The sequence below is a fragment of the Rhopilema esculentum genome, chromosome 2 (genome assembly GCF_057945365.1).
Source record: "Rhopilema esculentum isolate cy_ngs chromosome 2, ASM5794536v1, whole genome shotgun sequence".
Classification (NCBI taxonomy): domain Eukaryota; kingdom Metazoa; phylum Cnidaria; class Scyphozoa; order Rhizostomeae; family Rhizostomatidae; genus Rhopilema; species Rhopilema esculentum.
The window spans coordinates 399,661-424,892 of NC_142816.1; the positions used below are offsets into that span (position 1 = coordinate 399,661).

The 25,232-nt window shown below is 35.5% G+C and overlaps 1 protein-coding gene across 1 annotated transcript; it reads left to right on the forward strand.

Annotated features, from left to right (window-relative positions):
• The first annotated feature begins 200 nt into the window (after positions 1 to 200).
• On the forward strand, positions 201 to 24,049 carry LOC135695559 (serine/threonine-protein kinase BRSK2). The gene is made up of 24 exons (XM_065214682.2): positions 201 to 737; positions 3,877 to 3,971; positions 4,505 to 4,590; positions 5,252 to 5,330; positions 5,625 to 5,686; positions 5,958 to 6,042; positions 7,405 to 7,436; positions 8,949 to 8,982; positions 9,617 to 9,685; positions 10,401 to 10,448; positions 11,180 to 11,278; positions 11,561 to 11,595; positions 12,234 to 12,276; positions 12,739 to 12,851; positions 13,636 to 13,745; positions 16,262 to 16,307; positions 16,883 to 16,945; positions 17,494 to 17,699; positions 18,561 to 18,612; positions 18,746 to 18,806; positions 19,337 to 19,408; positions 20,041 to 20,107; positions 20,655 to 20,765; positions 22,179 to 24,049. Exons 1-24 carry the CDS (start codon positions 662 to 664, stop codon positions 22,427 to 22,429), a joined length of 1,995 nt encoding a protein of 664 aa, XP_065070754.1. The 5' UTR covers positions 201 to 661; the 3' UTR covers positions 22,430 to 24,049.
• The last annotated feature ends 1,183 nt before the right edge of the window (positions 24,050 to 25,232 follow it).

Below are 25,232 nucleotides of genomic sequence, written 5' to 3' on the forward strand. Positions count from 1 at the left end.
AAAGATTTGGCCCTGAGGTACCTGCTTGTTAATTCAAAATTAAACTCAAACTCAAAACCTTTATCAGCAAACACAAATATTAATTACAATATACTGACATAAAATACAATTTCTAGAAATTTCAAAAATTAGAACAATAAGTAAGTCCAAATGTCGCCCAGGCCCAACAGCGAATTTATCGAACGTTATTAATTTAAATTTTCTTCTGATTTTGGAGAACATTGATAATTGAATAAGCTCTTGCATAGTGCACAGAGGAAAGAATTATTGCAGATGTCGCTGATGCTGTGTTGTGACGCATTTGTGCGCCTTCACAATCACCTGAAAGCAGACCAAAAACACAAACAATCATTGTTGACAGAAAGGCGAGGAAGCTTTGTGATGATGGAAAGTCCAGCTGTTTAGCTGTGACAAAATGCCTTGGTTGACAGTGAAAAGGAAGTAACCCTTGCACTTAGCAGATACAACTGTATTCACAGAAACCGTGTATTTGGCATCTTTCTGTTACTTTGCAAAAATGACTTATTTGTAATTAATCCTGGAGCAAATCGGCCTGAAGTAAACCTCATCATGGATGTTTTGCATGCTGAGGAGTAATCACAACCGTCAAAGAAAGATGCTGGAAACTCTCATGCGTGCTTGAAACACTTTGTTTTGAAGCATGGCAGAAAGAATGCAAGAAACGCCTTTTGTCGGTCCATATTTGTTGCAGAATGTTCTTGGCAAAGGGCAAACGGGTAAGGAGAATTTTATCTCCCATTTAACGAAAATATTTTGCTAGACGCTTTTTGTCTTTTTAATCGGATGCTTGCGAATAACGGAGTAACTGGGTCTGTAACTGAATCTAAATGCGCGGAACTTTAATTCCATTCAACTGCCAGTAAAGTTTATTTTTGCTCCCTTTGAATAATATTTCAGGCTTTTGCTTTATCGTTGCATGAGTGAAGCCGAAGCCAAGGATCGTAACCAAGTGTTAGGGATTATCTTAAGTGATTGAACAAGCCGCTAACAAGTTGAAATGTCTCCACTTGTAGATAATTAACGATGCAGCTAGTCTTTTCAAGTAAACCAAACGACAATGTTACCTAGAACATGGGCATGATGCGAGTTACGCTTACAACACAAGGGTCGTCTGCCGTATTAGAAAAGTTGTCTAGAGCAAAGCCCTTAAATGTTTCCTGAATAACCCAAATGTTGCCTTTTCCCTGAAAATGATAAATGAATAGTTTTTGGAAGCTTCATCTCAAAGATTCTTCAAGAAGGGTTTCTGAAATAATTCAGAGCTGTTTTTCTTTCTTTTCTCCTGGAAAAGACTTTATGCACTAAGTTTCTTTTTCGAGCAACTTGCAGTTATATCAATTAGCTATTATTTTCTCCTAATGGTTTTTCTTTAATAATTGGCAACCTGGGTATCAATATTCTAGTTATTTTGCTTTTTAGCGTATTTTCAATGTTCCCACTCTGTATGCTAGATGAAAAGTAATAAAATTATACACACAGGCAGCTCAAATTTCCACCAGCTTGAGTGCACTGAAGAGCCACACCACTGCTGTGACAAAATGTCTGCTTGAAAAAGTATCTCTCTCTAGTACATAGCTTATTCCAGTTTTTGAAATACAACAATGGGCTGAGAAATGGGGATTAATCTATCAACACATTGTTGTGTCAATGCCTGTCAGAATGAGTGTAGTGGGGCCTACATTTTTTGGTAGTTAACAGATGAAATTCTCAACAGAATCAAAATGAACACATATTACATCCAATTAATACTGAACTTTATATTTGAAGCTCTTGTCCACCCTGCTCAGCCAGTTACTGCACCCCTAATTATCTGTTTCACTGGACCACCAACAAACACACTCCATCTGAGCAGTTCTAATCTCACAAAAGGCAGTGAATTTCTACCATTTTAGAGCAGCTCCATCAAATTCAAATGTTGACAAGTATTGGGAGCTGCAGCCCCCACCCTCGTAATTTTTAGTGGTAGGCTTGAAGCTGAAGCCAGCAGCTCTTGATAGGGGCAGGATAGGCATTGCATTAGTTCCACGCAACTGCTCTAGTCACAATGGGCTATGCCTTTGAAAATTTGGCCTTAGAATCACTTATATTTTTACTGCTTAACTCTTGTTTTGTGTCCTGTTCTAATCTATGGCCAACATTTTCCCTAGAAATTTAATCATATCAGCATCAAACTATCTAGAGAAATGGAGCATAAACCTTTCTTTCATAAGGACATCTTTCTATCTGTTACAGCACTATTTATTGATTCCCTGCCAGTTAACCTAGTTGTATTTCCATAGCAAAGAGCACCCTACTTTTTGCTTAATTGAGTTAGATTTAAAGGTAACAAATGCCATTGAGTCAAAGGTTAGTTACTACAGTTCTGCAGACCTGCCAACCTAAAGGTTTTAAAAATTATGGTCTTAAGAAAGTTATTTTAATCTTTGTTCTATAAAGTAACCTTTGGTAAACGGAAAGAAGAAACAGGGAGAAAATTTTTTAAAATCAAGCAACCAGGAGAAAGCAAGAAAAACCTTTAGCCCTTGGCAAAACTGGAAAAGTTGATAAGTCTGAGTTCTGTCAAGCTCCTTCCAATTCAGCTATGAATAGCCTACCTTCTGTTTTCCCCATTGTATATAGAAGTTAGGGGAGTTTGGCTTTCATTACTTTTATTATATGTTTATAAGTTTAAAGTACAGGGTCAGTGGTGATTGCCAAGGTGTGCAAGGGGTGGAATCCCTTGTTAAATTTTCTTTGATTCTAGAGGGCTCAGCCCCCCCCCCCTCAAACAATTCTCCATTGATCTTGCTTTCAAAAATTTACCCTTAAAACATATAGATTTGCTATTGTTGCAAAGACTGAGGCGTAGTGTTCACACAAATTATCTTATCCCAGGCACTTTTTTTGTCTATTTCTTTGAAGCTACATTGCTGTATTGACCAATCTTCTTTTCCATTGTCTCCTTAAGCAGCATTGCTTTAGAAGAAACTGTTGTAAAAAGTATAGGCTTGCTTGAGCTTTGGATGTTCTATTTGCACTTATGAAAAGATGGGCATGTTCAAACAAAACAACACAATTTCTTATGAAATGGTCCCTGGAGCCCCCTTGTTAAACTTTTAGAAATCACCCATGTACAGGAGTAAACCTTTTGTGATCCTCAATGTAATGTTCCAAACATGAATTGTTCTGCTTCCAATAAACTTTTACTTGAAAGGAAATTTGGAAGACAAAATTTCTTAAACCATTAAATTTGAGATGTTCATTGAATGGCAAAATCAATTATCAGAATTTGCTTTTCTGAATTCCAAACTACTCTCTTTAATCCACAAAACCAATTACACAGATCTCTCTTTTTGTCAATATTGACAACATTGCTAAGGTAATCAACAGTTTGGTGGTATTTTTCCTTCTTTAGCATAGTCTAATGGTGAATAATTGATAAACCACTCTAATGTCTGGATAAAAGCAATCTGATTAACAAAAATCTTTTGCTATGAATTCTTAATGGCAAGTTTATTATTTATATAATCATTGTATTGTCTTTTAAAAGATAGAATAATTCAAAACTTTGGAACCTTAAGCTATGGAATGCTTACCGTAATCTACTTGCTGAAGGTCCAATAAGATTTAGTGGTCAGCTTAATCATCAATAACCAGCCAGACTAACTGTGTTCATAGTTTTTTAGACATTAGAAGTTTTATTCATTAGTGATGGTCCATGTAATCTTCTACACATTTACATTGTTTTTGTATTCATTCGCTTTTTCTCCTTTTTTGTTTTCAATAGCAATGAAATAGGATATTTTGAATGTGTATGCATCAGATTTCAGATTCTGAAGCTTTTCTTAAGTTTGATCGATCTTTCTTCATCTTCAGGTGTTGTTAAACTTGGAGTACATACTGTATCAAAAAAGAAAGTTGCCATTAAGATTATTGACCGTACCAAGTTGGCACCTCATATTCTGCAGAAGGTACGATCTGTTAGCAATAAGCTAACAAAAAAATAACAAGCTATTTTCAGGTTTCTCAGGTAAACCTTACCTACCTATGGCTACATTGGCAACCTCTGTGAGTTGATTCTGCAGTATTATCAAGAGTCTGCAGGTAGCTCCCTAAATGCTGGAAGGAACGTTTTAGGCTGAAAAATTGTAAGAAATTGGAGAAAAAGATTGTCTTTTATAGATTAGATAGCAAAAGGAATTTTCACTTTCAAGTACCTTTCGTTGCTTTTTTATCTGCATTATTCATTTGATCAAACAGTTTGCAATAAATTTCAAGGACCTACTGATAGGACATTTTGTAATTTTAAATCAAACAATTTCCCTCATCTTGATTATTGCATTGGAAACTTTGCAGAAGTCTAGATTATTCAAGTAAAATATTTCTGGTTGACTACTCCTCTGTGCTACAAATTGCCCTTGAATCACCAATAAATTTGTCTGAGGATTTGATTCATAGCAAATAAGGCAGTAAATTGCAACTGAGCTGAATTCTTTTTTTGCAGGTGGAAAGAGAAATTGCAATTATGAAATTGATTAACCATCCCAATATTTTGGGACTTTATGATGTTTATGAAAACAAAAAAAACTTGTAAGTTATTATTTTCTGTTGTTTTTATTTTTCAGTAAACTGATTGACTCCATTTCAACCTTTAAACTGTGCTGTCTAGAAATGATTCAAATAATTGCAATTTTAGAATTGCCAAATTTTTTTACAACTAGACCTCAATATTTCTGTCAAATTTCCTGAGGATCCCAAGGAAGTGAGCATATTTTTGCACATTATCCAGTAGTAACATTCTGTTTGGTTACAGCTGTAAAGCTTCCCATCTTTTATAAAGTTTTCTATATGATTGAAATATCGTGTTTACATTTTGTTTGTTTGAAGCTGGTTGGTCATATAAAATAACTATAAAATTTGTTGACTGGTTTACAGATCATTTACAGATTATAAAATTTGTTTGCCGTTTTGGGCAGGAGATCTTTCATTCAAGTTTCCAAATTTACATTCTTCTGTCAAATCTAGAGTAACTGTGAAGAGAAAACTATACAGAGGCTCTAAATTTTCATTTTGATTGTTAATGTTTTTTGCATCGTTTGAACAGGTTTTTTTAAAATTATGTACAAAATTTTTTTCATAATTACAGTGCAACTTAAGGACCTTGAACCAGAAGATTACATCCAGACATTTGTGGCTATGTTGAGTTGATTTGCTGTTTTGAAAACTCTTTATTTGTTTTTTGAAACTCTAGGTATCTTGTTCTTGAATATGTTGGAGGTGGGGAGCTGTTCGAATATCTAGTGAAACGAAAACGACTGCAGTCTGGAGAGGTAGGTCCCTTGGGCACTGTTTTGGTTTAGAGAAAGATCTCTGTTTATGATATTAGTGAATGCTGGATTTCATTCAATGATGTCTGCTGTTTGATTTGTATCGATTTTTCCATCGGCAAGTTTCGCTTCGAAGTTTTAAGTTTCACCTTGAAATTGTTTGTCAAGTGTTAAAAGTTTTTGAGAAGAAGTTGTTTTTAGGCTGGCATTTTTCGAAAATAATCCGATGCCCTGTTTTGATAAAGCAAACAATATCTCAGAGGTACATATTATGACATGCAAACTGTCGCTTTTCAGGCCCGAAGGTTTTACAGACAAATCGTCTCAGCTGTTGACTTTTGTCACCAGCATCTCATTTGGTAAGTGAGATTCCTGAATTAGCCTGTTGATTGTTGAAGATACGGTGAAGCTTTTAAGGAAACCATAAAACGCTAAAACCATGCCATTGTTGCTCAGACTAATGTTTTGCACTGGGTTTCATTTTAATTGTCGGATTTAGATCTGAACATTATGCAAGTCTGTATTAGGGTATGACGAGTTTTCTAGGGCGTTAAGGTAGAGCAGTAAACGCAGCTTGACTTACTTATTGAAAATCGAAACTTATCGATTATGTTTGCTACATATTTTCAGCCACCGAGACTTGAAACCGGAGAATCTCCTCTTGGATAACAAAAAGAACGTAAAAATAGCCGATTTTGGCATGGCATCTGTTCAAGTGAGTGATCTGACACCAGTTTTATGTTACCCGATATTTTTGGTTCACTTAGTTTTTCTTTCATGTATTCAGTTTCAGAGCCTGGATCTCCAAATAGGTGTCTATACATGTCAACAATAAATCCCTATACATTTCGACAATAGCTCGTCACATAATCAGAAACAGGCCTCCCTGTGATTTCCCGCTCTCACTTCCACAACTGAATTCGAAAGCATCAGCTAGCAATTAAACTGTCTTTTTCGACAGTTTTTACTTCACTACTCGCCAGATTGAAGAAATCGGCGATCTTCATTTAAATTTTGGCATAATTATTCAGTCGAAATCAATTTTAAGCCTGGATCTTTTCAATGAAATATGCGCTGTTGAAACAGAAATATTGAATTTCAGGTTGTGAGCTTAAACGAATGAAAGAGCACTTTTTTACTTATTTTTTAAGCACGGGCTTCCTTAAAACAGGGTGTTTGTTTTTGTTAATATTATTTCAGAAAATCGTCAAAATACACCGAGATAAAGACTGCTTACACTGCCCACGCGTCGGTTTTAAATTTTCCAATCATAATGCAACGCCTAAAGATTTTGTTGATAAATAGTTATAAATAATCAAAAGTTAAAATGTTTGGTTTTCACCCAGCCGCGTTTAAAACGTTATGGATCGTTGGTTTTTCGATAAGCTTTTTTATGATTGGAACAGCTGCTTATCATTGAAGAGAATCTCCAAATTGCATGTTTACTGGCCAAGCATAGCTATGGGGCGTTATGGCGAATGTACAACTATAGATGTAGGTTGGCGTAAGATATCTCAAGTTTCATACCTGGAATTGTTGGATGAGTCATTGTTTTGTTTGTCTGCAACTAATAACAAGGCGAGGCTAAGAAACTCGAATGATGCTGCTATCTTATTCTCGTTTCTACTGCCTTATCAAAGATTTTAGGCGAAAAATTACCCAAAATGAATAGACAGCATGGATGACAAGGAACAGATGAAAGCATAAGCACTTTTTTCCATATTAGGTTATATGAAGGTTTTTCTGTGCGAGATGCCGGACCTTCATTTGAAAAGCTAGAAAATCTGATATTCGATACTGGGAGTCTCGTAGCATTAAACAATAATGTGAAACTGCAGAATGAGACCCATTGACACATAATTACTGCACTTTGGAAGCAAATAAGACGTTACATGAACAAGTTGACAGTGTGGCAGGCAATTCTTTGTCGCGATAATTTTCATTCAGTTATATTTCAACTATCGCTACCCTATGTCATTTCTAATTCATTTTTGCCTAAGATCGTTTCAGAACTATATTTGGTAGTGTGCTCTGGTCTGCAAAACAAGCTTGTGCTGATTCTTATTCTCTCTTTCAGCCATTCAACAGTATGCTGGAAACAAGCTGTGGGTACGTACGTGAAAGCCAAATCGAATTGTAACTGAAAGTTAATCTACAAATCGTAAAAAACTTCTACTGCATTGCATAATGCCGAACAGTGTTAAATCAAAATTTCCCCACAGGCCTCTTATTTTATATACTAGCAGTACAACGTCGTAGCAAAAACTCTTCTCTTTTTTTTAAGTCTTGCTCGCATGAAAACTTAATGCATCTAGAACAAACATAATTTCTATTATCTTCAAAGCACTTTAAAGCGTTAACCACAAATCTCACAATTTTGCATAAAGATGGCCCGATATCAAAGGAACTCGTATTTTGATTTCTACATAGCAATTAGAACCGCTAAAGGAAATTAGATATTTGCTGTTTATGCATAATTAATAGGTTTCTTGAGATGGACTAACAGTCTTTTGGAAGCCCTAATAAAGCGAAACCGTTAAATTTTTTTATTTTTGGCAAGATATTAGGGACTTTGTGCATTTAGCTAATGTCTAAGATTATAGTTTGTGGCCACTCGCTGGGAACAGGCTTCTGTTACTGATTGAAACCAAGAATCTTGAGGTTAAAATCATTAGCTCAGATCAAATTTCTGACAGTTGCAACCAGCTAGAGCACAAAACCATCTGTATCGGTAACGTATGCTCGAAAATGTTCGTTGGTGAGTCCCCATCTTTATAGGTTTTTGTCACTTTCGTCGACAAACTACGAGCTGTAGTTGCTATCGAGATTTTTGACCTTTAGCCAAAACCTTTCATAGAAATCAATGAGAAAAACATTTGTTATGGGTGGGGTAGCTGGAATTCTTTTGTGGACGCGAAAGGTTCTGTTAGAAACCAGACAGTTGTTTTTGGTTGCTTTGATGGTTTTATATCAGGTTCCTTTGATCCAGCTGTCTTTCGTAGAAATAATAACCTCTTTACCCGAAATATTTCAAATTTTCGACCTGATATTTAGCTTTTGAGCCGTCAGGTAGTTGGTATATGATAAGAATTTCATAACTACTATATTCCAAGTTGGCTCAAAATTATTAAAAATAACTAACTTAACAATTCTTGTTTTTAAACTACAGCATTCATTGTTACAAAGTATTTCAAAATATATCCTTCTTCCTGTTTCTGAACTTCTTTTGCTAGCCAGTGTTTATTCCATTGAATAAGGGTAGCAGCCAATCCCAGTAACAAAAGTGTCGTTGTGGTTTATAATTTCTCAGTTCCCAGAGCTAGTCACCATTTACATGATTGAGTGGGATCCCTGGCACTGTATCTGTGAGATCTCATGTTAATTCTACTGTATTTTGTCAACATCTTTGTTCGTGGCTTCATATTACTGCTTGAGTATCAATGTAGCTCAGCATTGGTATAATCAAAATTGAACTTTTCACATGGAAAAGTTAAATAATGTCACCACGTTTCGATGAAGAATTATGCTCAATTTTTGTTTATTTGATATCATGGCAACTTCTATGTGAAGTGATATCATTTTGCAATTCGATAATATTTATTTTATATTTAATTTTCTCAGCTCTCCACATTACGCTGCTCCAGAGGTTGTCAGGGTAAGAAATTTCGTATTGTTACTAAGTACTTGTCTTTTGTTTTGAATTCCAACTCTATTCATTTTTCTCATCAGCAGGTTTTTATGTGAACAAATTATATTGCAAATTAAATGTTGTAGCTATGCTTGCCGATAAAGGGCTACACTCGTTTTTAAAGTTGGGCTACACTGCACTCATACAAGGTCGTACTATAGTTGAAAATAAGGGAGGGTCTTCAGTTTCTCAAATTATTTCATTTAGTTTCATTTCAATTTTAATTCATTTAAGGAGGTCTGTCCTTCAGCTGGAGCTGATTACAAAGGAGGCCTCTTCTTAAAAACTTATTAAAAATATTTTGAAAAAATTTAAATTCCTAAATTCAATTGTTTCTTAGATTTTTTCTTCGAGTACTGAATTCTCTTAATTTTTCCGGTTGCCCAGCACTTAATTTTCTTGTAGTGAATTTCTTTTAAGAATATGAGTGCATGCCTGAAATGCAAGTAAATCTATTCAAGCTTACAAAATTTTATGTTTTAAACATTTATAACACGCAACTGATACATCAAAAGCTTTATATATGGTCTGCACTCTGCAATAAGTCATGTTCTAGAGATTGTCATATATCTGACCTTGATCCTTTATTTTCTTTCAACAGGGAGACAAATACGACGGTCGAAAAGCTGATGTTTGGAGTTGTGGTGTCATTCTTTACGCGTTAGTCGTCGTAAGTAGTGCTTTGCTCGCAAGTTTGCCCTGGCAGCGAAAATGTGATAAACCCAAACCAGCTGCCGTAGATTTCTCTTACATAAATTGATCTCTCTGTTTTCGTTTATCCATTACAATGAATCTTTCCAAAGAAAAACCAAGAAATTTAAAAAGCTACTGGCTGCCTTTCTTTTTTTAAGCGCCTTATGTTCAACAATCAATTAGTGCCTCGCTAGTATTATGTCTTTTTAAGGGCATTATCCCCCGAGCCTTCTATTGTTACGAGACACATCGTCTGCAAGGCACCAGTCCAGCGCTTCGTTAATTTTCTAAGTAGAAGGATCACTATATTAAGTTGTTTAAAATTAGGTGTCTATATGTTTACTAAAGTTCACGCAGTCTTACTAAAGTAAGGGTGAAAGTAGGCGGCGACGATTTGGTGAGTAAGCCGTGCCGGCTTCTAATGAAATCCCTGCCAGTCCAATCAAATTCATCATCTAAATACAATATTATGAAACAAACACAACTTAATATAGTTAAGAAATTTATGTTGAAACCTTTTATCCTACAATCCTTAATGCACCCCTAAAATAAGACCAAAGTTTTGTGTTTTTTTGCACAAATATCTCTGTATTGATCTGCAATTTGTAGATTTCATTGACAGGTATTCTAAACAGCCTTTTCTTTGGTTTACTGTATTTTAATAAAATATTTTAACCATGTCAAAATTTTAGGGCTGTCTCCCTTTCGACGATGACAATTTGCGCCATCTTTTGGAGAAGGTTGGTCTGTGGTTGATGCCCATTTGCCTCCTGCCATTCTACAGTCATGATTTTCTAAAGCTCTGCTCTTTTATTTTTCCCCACCTTTCATTTTCATGTTATTGATTCTTTGAAAAGAATTTCAGTACAACATAGACAAGCAGAGAAAGGAAGGGTGTTTTTAGAAAAGGTATTTTGATCCTGCATTCCGTCACTCCTTTTTATGCCGCGAGACGGATCGAAGTAAAAGAAAAGACCAACATGCTCCCTTCTGTGAAGGACTAAATAGATATTTAACCATTAGGGTTTTCCAGTTGAATCTAATGCAAAAAAAGTAGTTGATCCTCAATTTTAAATGTTCGTGGACAGTAGCCAGTAGCCAGGCAAGCGAAAGCCCGCATATGCTCATTTCTGAACTGTTTTTTCTTTATTTGCACCCAGTGATAGAAAAAAGTCATCATCCATCACCAGTGATAGCTAAGACTTGATAACATCGCGGCCTCAACATCACTTAATGTTTGAATCTCCTGTCAGGTCAGAGTTTAGAAGACACTTGTGGGCTAAAGATCAAAAGTCAGAGAGCACTGGCTAGTTAGAACAAAACACCTTCTTTAATTGATCAGTTTCCATCCATTTCTAGTTCGAATATAGAATTTCCAGCCCCAATCAATAAAGATCCGTCGAAGAGTTTGTTACGACTATTGCTTCTCTTCCAAAGTTTGATGTTAGTAACTGTTTCCTCGTTTCTGCAGGTAAAGAAAGGAGTATTTGTGATTCCCGGATTCGTACCAAACGATTGCCGTGATCTGCTTGAGAAAATGATCAAGGTTGACCCTGATGAGAGGCCGACGGTAATCCTTTTAACATTTCTACGTTTAGCTAGGATTCGTTGGCAATTATTTACAGGCGTTGAACAAGGTTTAATATTATTTTGGAAAGCTGAAAGCGTGAAGTAAGCAGACTAGTTGGTCTCCAGTTTGTGGCTCTTTTGGTTTTTTAAAATTATACGCAATCTCGCATTTTATTATAACGATACGCAAGATTGGATCAAAACAAGAATGTATTGCTTTTCATTGCTATCTATTAAATTTTTGGATTGCTTTGGTCTTACTTGCCTTATGTTTCCATTGCAGATGAGCCAAGTGAGAATGCATCGTTTCTTGAAAAGGTACGTTCTGTTTCTTTTGTGGTATCAAAAATTTTAACGATTGCACATTTGCTTCGTGTTAAACGTATGTTTATATTCAATGCAGTGATTTATTCTATGGAATTATGAAAATCCAAGATACTGGGTATTCATTTTGTTTTTCTTGGTTTTTTTTTTACGAAAAGAGTCAGCCTCAAGTGATTGTTTCTAAACATACCATTGCTTCAATTACTTCAAAGAGGGAGATCTTTTCTCAACATGGCACGACTGCAGCTAGTTCTAGGGGAGGAACTTTGCTAAACATGACATGGCTTCAGATACTTCTAAAGGGAGCATGTATTTTTTAAACATGCAACGGCTGAAGCTACTTTTTAAGGGGGAGATCTTTCCTCGACATAGCACGACTCTAGCCACTTCTAAAGAGAAGATCTTTGCTAAACATGGCATGACTTTAGCAGAAGATCTTTGCTAAACAAGGTTTTTTCTAGACATAGCTTCCTGCAGGAATCCCCAGATAAGATGAATTTTTTAAATGGTTAGAGTAATTTTTAATGTTTGACGGTATTTTGCAAATAAGTAACCCTGCTTTTTTATAGTTCTTCAAATGTGTTTAGTACTTATATTTTTGCAAAATGCGACGCATTTTATTGCATTTTCAGTGACGATCTGCCCCCAGAACCGCCGGTACAAAGAGTGGTTCAGGTATCCCTTAGAACTTTTTCATAAATGCTAATAAACTTGTATAAATCAGTCTTTTTGACAACTTTGAATTGAGAAAATGCCAGAAGCTTTTCTTGTTGCTTTGCTTTGCGTCGATCGAAAGTCGAAGGTTATCATGAAGCCTTATCAGAACTTTTCTTTTTTGCACGACTTATTCATTCTTAAAAGCTCAAATTGTCTATATTAGCTCAATTTTTTTCATTATTCTAGAGACAGATGCTTAGCCTATTTAATGAAAGATATTTAATAGCTATGTAAGACAGTGATCGTTTATCTGTGAAAGGGATGACCCTTCAATCTCAGAGTTGCAAATTGGGCCATGTCTTGTTTTACACACTAATGTGCCATGCAAGTATATTTATGCGAGTATTTTTTGTTGATAGATTTATTGCAGTGTTAGAAGAACTTTGCTCTTAGCATTTTGCTTTTCGTTTCTTCATTCAGACCGAAGTCATTGACGACGAGCGAGATTTGGATCCGGATATACTCAACAGCATGACGTCATTGGGATGTTTTAAAGATAAAGAGGATTTGATTCAAAGGCTTCTATCACCAGAGTATGTCTGTTCGGGAAATTTTATCTAATTTCTTTTCACCATTTTCCAACTGGGTACCTGAATAAAGACGTATACATATATTTATATACATAAAGTTTATGCTTCTTTGATATCTCAATTCTACAATAATAGCCTTGTGCGTTTATAATGCTTAGTGCACAATCTGTTGTTAAACTTCCAGGCATAAACTTCCATAAGAGACGTTAGGAGTCAAAACTTTTATAAGGGACGTTAGGAGACGAAACTTGCATAAAGGACTCCTACTTTGAAACTTCCATAAGGGATGTTATGAATCAAAACTCCCATAAGAGGCTTTCGGAGTCGAAACGAGCATAAAGGACTCCTGAATTAAAACTTCCATATGGGACATTAAATTAGAATAGAACAGAGTAATTCTTTTAGGGACGTGAGAATCAAAATATGTAACCAAAGACCAGCATCCACAAAAAGTTTGTTTGTATTTAGCATCCATGGCTCTACAATTTCTCAGAAACCAAACCGATGCAGATATCGTTAATAGTGTCATATCCCCTAACCCATTTCCTGGACTCCCTTCATTGTATCAAGTTGCTTATGCATCAGATTCAGTTTATCATTGCACACGAACCGGTTCATCATTGCCTCGAAACTGGTTAATTTTCTTTTAAGAAACAGTTCTTTATTGTAGCAAATCAGAACCTTTATGTGACAGTTCTGCCTTCCCATTTTGCCTTCCGCTGCCTTACTTTTAAATGAATCTTTTATCTAGCTTATTGTCAGAAGAAATACTCTATATCTTTTTCAGTGAGAGTCTGGAAAGAGTGATATATTTCCTGCTAATGGATCGAAAAAACAAGGTCTCATATCAAGAAGAAGAAGAAGAGTTGTCCGTGTATAGCATGCAGAGATTGGAAGGCAAGGGGGCTAAATTGCGAAAATTTAGAAAGTTTAATTTGCTAGACAAGAGGTCCCTGCTCTTTTTTGCAAAATGTATTCTTCTTTATGTGTCTTATAAAATTCTGGTCTATGTCATCAGTACCTTTATAAAAACAGTAAATCGCCTAAAACCGTCTTTCGATCTCCCCTGAGATATTGAAGTTATTTGACTCAAGGATCAGGTGCTACCAACGTGCATCATATTTTATATTTTGGTCATTGTGCTTTGCTCATGTGCGACCATAGTTACAGGGATATTTTGGCTAGAATCGGTTCCTATTCTTTAAAGAAGGCTTGAAAAGTATTTGCTCCAGGTTCTCCTACCTGGTGCAAATGTTATTAAATATAGTATTTGCACCAGGCTCTCCTAAACACAAACACCGAACATGGTCGCTAGAAATTTTAATCTTGCGCAATGCTTCCTCCAATAGATAACAATCTTTTCAATCGGGTCGAAGCTGGCGTATATCACATCTTACAAGGCTAGAAAAACTATCATAATGTATCGGGATTCGTGAGAGTCAGATTTGTTAGGGATGCGACCGGTAAAATTTGCCAAGACCAGACAAAACACGTGTGTTTTGTTATTGTGAAGTATAGTCGTTCCCGTTGCTATTGTCGGATTTTGGTTATCTCGGTCATGATAAAAGACTAGTAGGCATTTAAAAATGAAAAGAGTGTTTGTTAAAGTGTGAGAAATAAACCGTAACGTCATAAAGATAATGTTTAACGTGCGTAAAATAGAAGCATTCAAATTCATCAATCAAGAATCGTAAATTCAAAATCCCTTAAACCTAAGTTTGGTAACAGATACAGGCTTCTCCTGCCTTTTTTAGACTTAAATTATTCTTATTGCTGTCGGTCATCAACTAACTTGCTAATGACAAGTTTGGCCAACCTTGATTAAAAGTCTCATTTATCTGTTTCAGCTCTTTTTACATCTGTTATCATTAATAGAATCTTTAAAAACCTTTTAAATTATAGTAATGCAATATAAATTTTCAAGTATCTAGCACAGATAAACATTTTCATACTTTTATAATTATTATTCTCTTTGTAAGTGCACGCCTAACTGCTTCCTGTAAAAATGTAATACTAAAGTTTTATATCTATTAAATTATAAATGATACTGCAATGCTTCTATTCTTGCTTCTAAACCTTCAAAGAGGAGGATGCACAAAGAAAGTAATATGCTATTACACCGCCTTCTTAAACTCCACTGCATTTAATTGATTGTAGCGTATCAAGGAAATTTAAATGAACTAATTTATAGGAAGTTTGAAGATATTCAAATCATAGGAAGTTTGAAACGGATTTGAATCCAATGTTGAATGATAGCTTTTACATTTCAATCTGACCACGGCAATTTCAGTATCATATAAATTCTAGATGCTATATCCATTGGCATATATTGGCACATACTTACAAACAAAAGTGTGAAACAAACAGGCTAAATGTATCATTAAAACATGTAAAACATTAGTTCAAGCGTTTAACTTTAGTGTGAGCTCTCAACTTTCTAGCTGAGACTATTAGAATATTAAGTAACGCAAGACCTTTACTAGCTCTTTATGTTTGATGTCAAGGACGAATAATACTCAGTTATTCATTGAGGCATCAATGCCCTCGAAAATGACCAACTTATTTACTTCATCGCAGGCACTTATATTAAAACTGGAGCTTCACAAGGCTCATGCTTTGCACCTCTTCTACTTATCATACTGTCTTTACAACATAAAAGCTCTCGCTACAGTTTATGCTCGCAACTCAGTTGTAAACAGGTATTTTTTTCGGATTTGTGACCCTGTTACAAAAAGTTGAAAATGGACATTCTTTTTGGAGAAAGGAAGAACCCCCGTCCCTATTTCTGAACGGGTTATTCGTGTTGTTTCATGTGTGGTTAGCAAGGCAAAGCATACCGACAATAAAGATAAAGAAATTCCAAATTTTTATTAAATTCAATAATGATTAAAATAAGAAAGACTTTTGCGGATTAAGTGATAAGAAAAAACTAAAAATTGGTTTATTAGATATGATCAGTGTTTTTTGAATTATTTACAGTTGAAGATCAGACATTTGGGAAGTTGCCCACAGTCTGTGATTGCTTCCTCCAATTTGACATACTGTTTGTCGCACATAAGCATTACATGATCCTCTTCCCGATTCTGACCCTATCCCTTATCTAAACTAAGGCTTTTGTCCTTGAATAAATTTGAAACGATTTTCATTGGTGGCCAACATGAGTTTTTGTTCCCATCCTGTCTTGTTTTACATAGCATTGCTCACGATCACCTGTTTTTAAAAGATGATTTCATTCTATGATTATTGCAAATAGTGCTTTGGCCGAAGATTCTTCAAAGCTTTTGTAAGAAATGATGGCGTATATTTGGCATTATGAAATTAATATCATTGACCAATCCGTAAGAAACAGTATGTAAGTATAACCTCCTAGTTTCTTCTTACAACGTGTCATAAAAAATCTTATTTTTTTGTAGCTGATCCACCACGGAAGAGAGGCGAATCTCGTATTTTTAATGACGAGTGAGTGCAAGGGTTTTGTTTCATGGTTTCTTTTATCTTTTCTTTCTGCATGTTTTATTGTTAGTAGTGATCTTGAACTGTCATTTAATGCTTTACAACATGTTGTAAATACATATAATTTGTTCACTTACTGGATTTGAGACTGCAATATTACAACATTTCTGTTAAAATTTTTAATAAACTTTTCCAAAGTATGAACTTTTGGTAATCTGCGAAAACTTAGAAAAATTTCAAATTAGCCTCTTGTTCTGCAGATAATCAGAATAGCACAAAAAGTGAAATCGTAGCACGCAATGTTAGAGAAAAACTTTATGGAGCAAGAAATTTGGGCAAAAATGCGGGAATTTTTACCCCGAGAAGAGCATTGTGATCGTATTATTTTCAGGCAAGGTGTACACAACTGGCCTGATACGTCTAATTGTCATCATTGTATAGCTGACTGGTCCAGTGCATAGGCGTTATACTTTGTATGCAAGGGAAACGGAAAGATCCAATTAACGATGCATGGATTTATCTGTCTTAAGTTGCTATTGAAGTACTGTTCAGAAAAGGCTCTGACTGTTTATGTTTCCTAGATCACCCGCCATTCCTAATCTAAAAGACGGAATTCGGAAACCCAGAGCGATGACCTACCATGGGTATGTTTGTCATTTGATACCCTTGAAAATCTGTATGTACTATATATCTGTCAATTAATGCATACACAGTACTTTCTAAGGTTTCATACACATCCCAACCTGCTTTGCAGCTCGATTTTGTCAAGGCAGGTTAGCTTGTTGTACTAGCATCATGCAGTGCCATAGACGAAGCCTTAGGTTTGATGAATAGAAACATTTGATTTGCAAGGACCTCCCATGCAGTCATAGGCTGTGCGTTCACCACATTTCTGATTAATTATTTCAAGGGTGCTAAAAAGGATTCTTGTGGAAGTGCATCCTTTTAGCCAACAGAGCATATAAAGAAAGCAAGTTTACCTTTTATCCAATGTATTTCAATTGAAGAAATGAGAGATGGCATAAAAGTAGCACCATATGAATGATGACAATAGAAAGAGAAAAATTCTCGCAAAAGGAAGTAATTGTTTAAGGTCTGGGTAGCTGTTCTTTTCTGTTATTTCTAGTATGAATTAAGGCGAAGAAAATCTAATAGATGCCAGTCTAAAAGAATATTTTGCATTTTGTTCTAGAGATAATCTTGACAAGCGGAGAGGGTCTGCTTCGAATCCACACGACAGCAACTCAAAAAGAAGAGGATCGGCCTCAAATGTCATCGATTTTAATGCAAGCCATACAGTCCTCACGCCGCCCGGCAGTCCATGGAGATCGCGACTAACAGCTTTTAAGAAAACAGTAGGAGCTGGAATCTTCGTACGCAGAAGAAGTCAAAGCTGCTGTGAGTTTTTAATTCATCTTCTGTATCTCCTGCCGTGAATCCCGCTCTGTTCCGTCGCCGGTATGAATGAAAGGTTTCATAGTGTTTCGTCTTCCTCACCTTATTTCTCATTATAATGTACATGTCTCAGCTTATTCATTTTTTGAAAATTCCCCATGTACCTAGAGCGAATTACAACCTCTCCTCATTGATTGTTTATTGATTTTTCGTTTTTTTGTTTTTGTAAATATTCAATCTTCGGTATTTGACAGCGTAAAAGCCGTGCATTGTGTTTCTCGAGAATTGGTTATTAGTGAAACCCAATTTTGTTTCACGATTGCTTTTACGATTGGAGTGGTGTCGCTCATCATGTCTGGGCGCAAATTTGTTTGAGTAGTAAGGAACATAGGTAGACTTGATATCTTCTTTTAAAATAGCTTTTTGTGAATATTTGTCATATCTGCAACGCTATTGGAACGATGGGCGACACCACTTCAATCACTTTTGTAGCTTATTATTGTAATATTTGTGTCTCTATGTTAAGTGTAAGTCTTAGGGTTGTTATGCATTTCCATGCTCCCTAGGCTTTTGTATTGTAATTGATTGTCGTTGTAAATTTTATGAGAATATAAAAAAAATAAAAATTTTGTTTTATATTAAATGCTAGAAACGGAATGCATAGTTTATAACTTTTATCTAACGACCCCTGTTGATGTTGACCCCTTTGTTGAAACTTAGAAAGACACTTCCCAACCCAAAGTCTATTTGAGCACCCTCCCCTCACAAGTTATTATAGACACATGAGTGTTGTCATACTCCATATGTTGAAAAAATCATACTTCTTATAAAAGATATTAATATCAAGAAATTCTTGTATTTTAGCGGATGACGCTGCCAATCTAGAAAGCAATGGATTTTCAGCATCAACGCCAGAGTGAGTTATGCCAGTTTTCGTGATCAAGCGTCAAAACTGATTTATAAATAGCTATTTTTACTTGACTTCTATCTTGTCTGTTACGTATTTTAGTAAGTTTTTTTTCTAAAATTCTCTGCTCTCTTTTTTTCAGCATATCGACTAAACGTTCGTGGTTTACGAATTTCCTTTTTCATACTCCCGGCCAAATACAGGTGAATATTACGAATATAAAAAGTGGTTTTTCAAATGTTTCCATTTATACCCTGCTATATAAAATCTACGAAACGTTCCTTAAGAAAAATGAGCATGTGAAGCCCACATCCAAGGTTTTTTATCTCTTTATATAATCCTCTACTTGCTTTTCATTTGTCATTAACTACTAATATTTTCTTTGTCAGATTTAGTCTTGGACTCTTTGATTGTTTCATGTATAAATTGATCATGTATGCTTAGGCCTAGTTCATAAACAGACTGGCTGGCTTGGCTGCAATTTTTCAGTTCTAGCAGTTTGGCACTATTTTAAGCCAAAAATATTTTAAGATATGACAAAGATGCGAGCCTAATATTCAACGATAGTATCTGGATAAAGGCCTCGCTGTTTTAACAACCCTTCCTATTTTGAATAAGTGGCGAAAAGCTATTTTTCGCTATTGCAGCAAAGTTATCGGGCTGCACTTTATTATATGTTTCTTTGTGTTAAGCCAGTTATTAAGTAATTTATGTAGCTGTTGTATTTTTCTAGCCTTTCCTTCTTCAAATCACAAACCAGTCGACTGAAGATATAAAAAGGCAGATGGAGAAAGCTTTTTCTGCGGTACGTGCCCACTAATCTTATGTCTTTCCTGCCGTTTGAACTTGGACTTAATGTTGTTTGTTTATTGCCTGGAAATCAATAGTTGTTTGCTTCATTGTTTGTTAGTTCAAGGCAGCAATACAAGGGGATTGTATATTTTGGGCTATATATGCATGTTGTACTTAGCATTGAAGCCACAATACCTGCCACGCGTCTTGGTACACTGGGGGTACACTACGCGATATTTTTGGGTGTTTTACTCCCTAACAAATCTTGTTCTTGAAAAGAGGGGATGTGATGCTTGCTTGAAACGGTTAATTTTTCAAAATAGCACTCGAGCTACAGGGCGTTCCATGGACTTTTGGCACAGATTGAAGTCAGCTGTGTCCAAGACAAGCATGCATTGTCGAAATCTGTGCCGTATATTGAAGATACGGTATTCTTTCCTTTGAAACACGCCAATAAAGTGTATCTTGATGTACATTTGTCTTTAGAATAGTTATGTCATTAAACAATGCATTGGTCAAAAGCTTCGTTACGGCTTCAAAAAATGCACTTTGAATGGCATTGGATGCGATGTGATCTTTGTGACTGTTCCTTCTGGGCACTTTGTGTTCAATGTATAGTTTAAACCGTTTTTTCATCTCCTTTAGCTTCCACACCTGACTCATTTCACAGTGTCTCCTTTAGAATACCATATTGTCTACAAAAAAAGCAAAGGTAAGTCTATACGTTGACAAATATTCTTTATAACGTTATATTTTTAACAATTTGCATTGTAGCATTTAGCCAAACGTACAACATTACTGCAAATAACGAAACACTTTTGTTTTGCTAAAAGTTTTCTATTATGATTCTTTAGAATGGCCTGGAAAACATAGCATGCATTCAAATAGCGTGATAATAGCCAACGAAAACAAAACTCCATTATCATATATGTTTGTTTTCTGAGAAAGGTTTTTAAACCATGAAGGAAGTTTCCGAAAAAAAGAGGTTTCCTAGACACAGCAGTATATGTATTTATAATCATTATTGTCATTGTCGCTGCTACTTGTGTTATCACCTTTCTTATATGCCTTAAAATGGCCTAAGATGACCTTACATGGCAACTGAATTGCCATGATAGAAATGCCCAGACTTTCTCAACATGTCCTTTTGAAAACCATCTTTAAAGGGCAGATGCTAAGGTTCAAATTGAGTTTTAATAAAGGTTTGATTATCATAAATGTGAAACTGTACAGATGTTTTGGATGCTTATATTTTGCAGGCCTGTATCACCGAAAGACTTTGATAAACTTACGCTATGAGATTTCATCATACAGCAAGTGCACTGATGGTGAAAATTTCCCGATACTTATACATATAACATTTATTAACGGTAGGCCAATTGCTATCTTATGAAATTCACTTCTATTGCTTACTCTTCTGAAGTCTCTTTGCCCAATTCACGAACCCTTTCCCACAACACATCCTTCCTCGCTAGATCCTGTCAACTTTTGAACGGTCTGCTACCCTCTTCCTGCTTCCCAGACCCTAATAGCCTAATATTTCCCCCCTCTCTTCCAAACACCTCCATCTTTTCCCTTGTCAGGGCTTTGCTTTACGCCCCAGGGCCTTTTCCTTGCATCACCAACTTAAAATGAAAACAGCGCTCCATTGTTAGTCAAAATGTAGAAGAATGGTTGCTTATAATGTCCCAACTGTATCAGAGCGTCTGCTAGTGTGTTATGATTGAGAGCTGGTCAGCATCAAAATACAGTTAGCCAGCAAGTTTAAATTGGAGGAACTGTATATATTGTTGTCAATCTACGCCTTCCTTACGCTTTCCTGGCTTGCTGCAAGCCTAATGGCCTGTCTCCATACCCGTAATTTGCCAGGACAGTTTTCCAGGCTTTTGAGTATTAGCAATGTTAAAAAACCATTGCTGAGTGGCAAGAATTCTACAAAGTACCCACCATAGTTCTTTTTGCTAATTACTTTAGGCTATCTTGTTCATCACAGCCTGCCTTAATATTATATGCAAAGTAGCTGTATTTTCAAAGAGAACCACCGCTCCTTCAAGATTAAGCTTCAATTTCTTCCTCTAAACTTTCATGGGCTTGTCCCTGTTTGACATGTCTCTCCCTCTCTGTCATTGGCCTGTCAATGGACTTGTATGTATTTATTTTGGATTAAGCATTTGGTGTATAGAATAGGACCGTTCCTAGTTGCTAGTCCAAGTTTCAAGCTTAATGCGATCATTTGGCACCAGGAAACAGTTGCCGAACGATCACATAGAGTGTAAAACTCGGAGTAGCAAGTTAGAGCCATCCTGTTCTATACACCAACTGCGTGTAGGGCTCTGCCTGTGTGGCAGCGAGCATAGTAATACAGACCAGTAAACAGAAATTTTTCGTTGGATTTTGTAATAGAGAAATCTTAAGAATCAAATTTTTACACCTAACTGTGATGTGAATCAGTTTTCTTTTTACATCTGCCCTTAGTTTTTCATATCTAGAATATTTTTCGATATAATGTTTTGTTTTTGTTAGTGTTAGTTTGTTAGTTTTTCGATATAATTTTGTTTGGCTTTTTTCACAGTGTCTTGTGTTGCCTTGTTCATAGACTTCGAAAGGTCATACATTAAGAGGAATTCTGTTGCATATATCTAAAATATTGGCTACATACATCTAAACACTTACTAAATTCAAATGACTGGACATTAAAATGTTTATTAACAAATTTTGACATAACCCCAAACAACATAACAAACAATTGTTTTTCTTATTTTATAAAATTTGTTTATTCGCAGGCTCCCACCGCAAATTTCGTAAGCTCTGCATGTACATTCAAAATCATTTGAATGCAACGACCGACAGAAATGACGGAAATTTTGATAATAACAGAAACGGAATGTTACCTGACGGGTTGCTGCAGCCTAATCGAAATGAAAGCGTAAGAGAAAACGGAAAGGAATCTGGAAAGGAAACTGGAAGAAAAACAAGTCTTGCTGGAAGAAGCACAGAGAATCTTCTTGACTCAGACGAAAGCATCGATTGCTGATCACAGTGTAAGTGAGCACGAGACCAGGTCATGATGGCAGCTTTAGATATTTATGGATTGTAGGTTTTTAACAAGCATTCGTTTATAAAATGCTTTCCTCAGTAAAGAAGACGTAACATGAAATTGAGGCCTCTAGTGGTAGCTAGCCTCGAGTTCACCTTAGGCTCTATCTGAACCGGTCACAATTTGGTTGCTGTGATCTCTTTTCGTCAGATACCCCTTTACGATAAGGGTTCATGACACGGGTGTCACACGTTGAGAGAGATTCCAACGAAGAAAGACGCGCTTTTGAGTTGAATTTTTCTTTGCAGAAGTACACCTAGCTCATTGAAATTATTAAATAATTGTTTGATTCAGGTATTTTTAGGAAAGGAAAATCATTCATAAATGCAAGGCGTTCGCAAATGATACTCTGTTTGATTTGAAAAGTCATATTGTTGATGGCTATTTGTTTCTTTAAACAATTTTCCAATAAACTAAACCAGACGCATCAGGCTTAGGTCTTCAATTTGAAGATATATAAGGAAAGCGGTATAGAGTTACTGGTATATAGGTGACACCCCAAACCTACATTAACTTTTTATTGTTCCTATTCATATCCACGTTCTTGCTAGCAGCTCTCGGGACTTTAGCTATTGTAAATGTGCCTGGCATTGAATTGAAATGGGGCTGGGAAATGTGTGGGTGTGCACTTCTTCATGATCATCCTCCATTTGTTCGGGTTTTTCTTTATTATGTGGATTGCATTCGTCGTACCCATCATTAGCATATCTTAACACTAGAAAATGACCTAAGACATTTTTCAAAGCTATTACAAAGCTATCGTTTACAAAGCTATTCATTTGGATTCATTTATATGTTTGCTTTGTACATTGCAGTTAAGTTTATTCGCCGTCCAGCATTTTTTTATTTTTGCATTGTAATACAAATAGTATTATGCAAGATTGGAAATCGAATTTTATAGCATGCTGTAAACGAACATCCTTTTATATGTATGTAGTATATTGTTGAATGCATATGATTTTGGTGACAAAGTAATCGAAAATTGGAATTATGGTAGAGTATTGTGAACGGTTCATAAGATATCATATCATTTTATAATGCAGTTTTCTTTGTATTATTGGATCACATGATAAATTAATGCATGTAAAATTATTTTGATATTTCGTTGTTTGTGACCATATGTGGTACGTTTTTCTGACATAACATTTCAGTTCAACGCGATTTTTACATCAAACTGTTCTCATTCATTGTTATAAGAATTCGAAAGTTATATATTAATAAACAAGTTAAATGCTTATTGATAGTATTATATGAAAATAATTTGATATAAAAGTTCATTCGTTTAAAGTATCAGATTTACAGAATTGAATTATGTTAGAATTACATTATTTCATTTAACTTAAATGTATACGAATTTATCAAGAAAATGTGATTAGATACTCTCATTAGCAGATTATTAATGAATGAGTTCGTTAAACATTTATATTTGATCACAATTTTTTCTATTTGCCCTTTCTGCCTTCAAATTAATCTGCATTGAGTCAAGCACAGTAATCACCCGAAAAATGTCGTTGCTTATATTTTCGCTTGTCTATAATCGCCAAGCAACCATGATAAATGATTATCAATTGCCGTTAATCATATATGATCAAACCAATGATCAACAATCGTTGGCTTCATTGTATCAAAACTGTGTTTCAGTAGTGCTATAGGAGCCACAGTAATTGTGATTGATATGTTTTGTTTTTCCATAATCGCTCAGCAGCCATGATTGATGATTATCAATTGCCGTTAATCATTTATGATCAAACCAATGATCAACAATCGTTGGCTTCATTGTATCAAAACTGTGTTTCAGTAGTGCTATAGGAGCCACAGTAATTGTGATTGATGTGTTTTGTTTTCCATAATCGCTCAGCAGCCATGATCGATGATTATCAATTGCCGTTAATCATTTACACTCGAATCAATGATCAACATACCTTGGTTTTGTTGTATCCGAACAGTGTTTAAGTAGTGCTATATGAGCCACAATAACTGTGGTTGATATATTTTGTTTTTCCATAATCGCTCAGCAGCCATGATCGATGATTATCAATTGCCGTTAATCATTTATGATCAAACCAATGATCAACAATCGTTGGCTTCATTGTATCAAAACTGTGTTTCAGTAGTGCTATAGGAGCCACAGTAATTGTGATTGATATATTTTGTTTTTCCATAATCGCTCAGCAGCCATGATCGATGATTATCAATTGCCGTTAATCATTTACACTCGAATCAATGATCAACATACTTTGGTTTTGAGCATTAACCATATGAATGTCCAGATAGAAATGAAAGTATGAAATATGTGCAATATTGAGATTTTTGGCAAAGGAGGTGAAAAGTATTATGTATACTTTTGTGGTGCTTTAAAAATGTAATTTGCTTTGCGGAATGATGGGTATAGATTTCATCATGTTTGCGGAATTATGGGTCACATTTTTCAGAAATGTACGGAATTATGAGTCCGAATTTTTTAACCAAAATGGCACGTCCCCGTTCAAAATTAGACTTAGTTAACCTACCCCGTGGGCTGTTGGCTGTCGCGTCGTATCGCGCTGCATTGTGCTAAAAGTACGTTTTGCAGTTGCAGATGAAAGTGCAAATGAATTATATAATTGCAATGGGCTCTGGCAGGCATTCTTTATGGCATTCAATTGAAGTCATGATTGGTCAAAGGGTTTCCATCTTTGTTACCTTCTTTATGGGTATGACAACTTCTTTCTTATAAATTCTGATGACTTTGCTTAATTTC

Bases quoted from the DNA above. Each gene is read 5' to 3' on its own strand.
- LOC135695559 (XM_065214682.2), top strand. From the start codon at position 662: ATGGCAGAAAGAATGCAAGAAACGCCTTTTGTCGGTCCATATTTGTTG. The intron at 3,972-4,504 runs GTACGATCTGTT...CTTTTTTTGCAG, and splicing joins CACCTCATATTCTGCAGAAG to GTGGAAAGAGAAATTGCAAT. The intron at 17,700-18,560 runs GTGAGTTTTTAA...CTTGTATTTTAG, and splicing joins CAGAAGAAGTCAAAGCTGCT to CGGATGACGCTGCCAATCTA.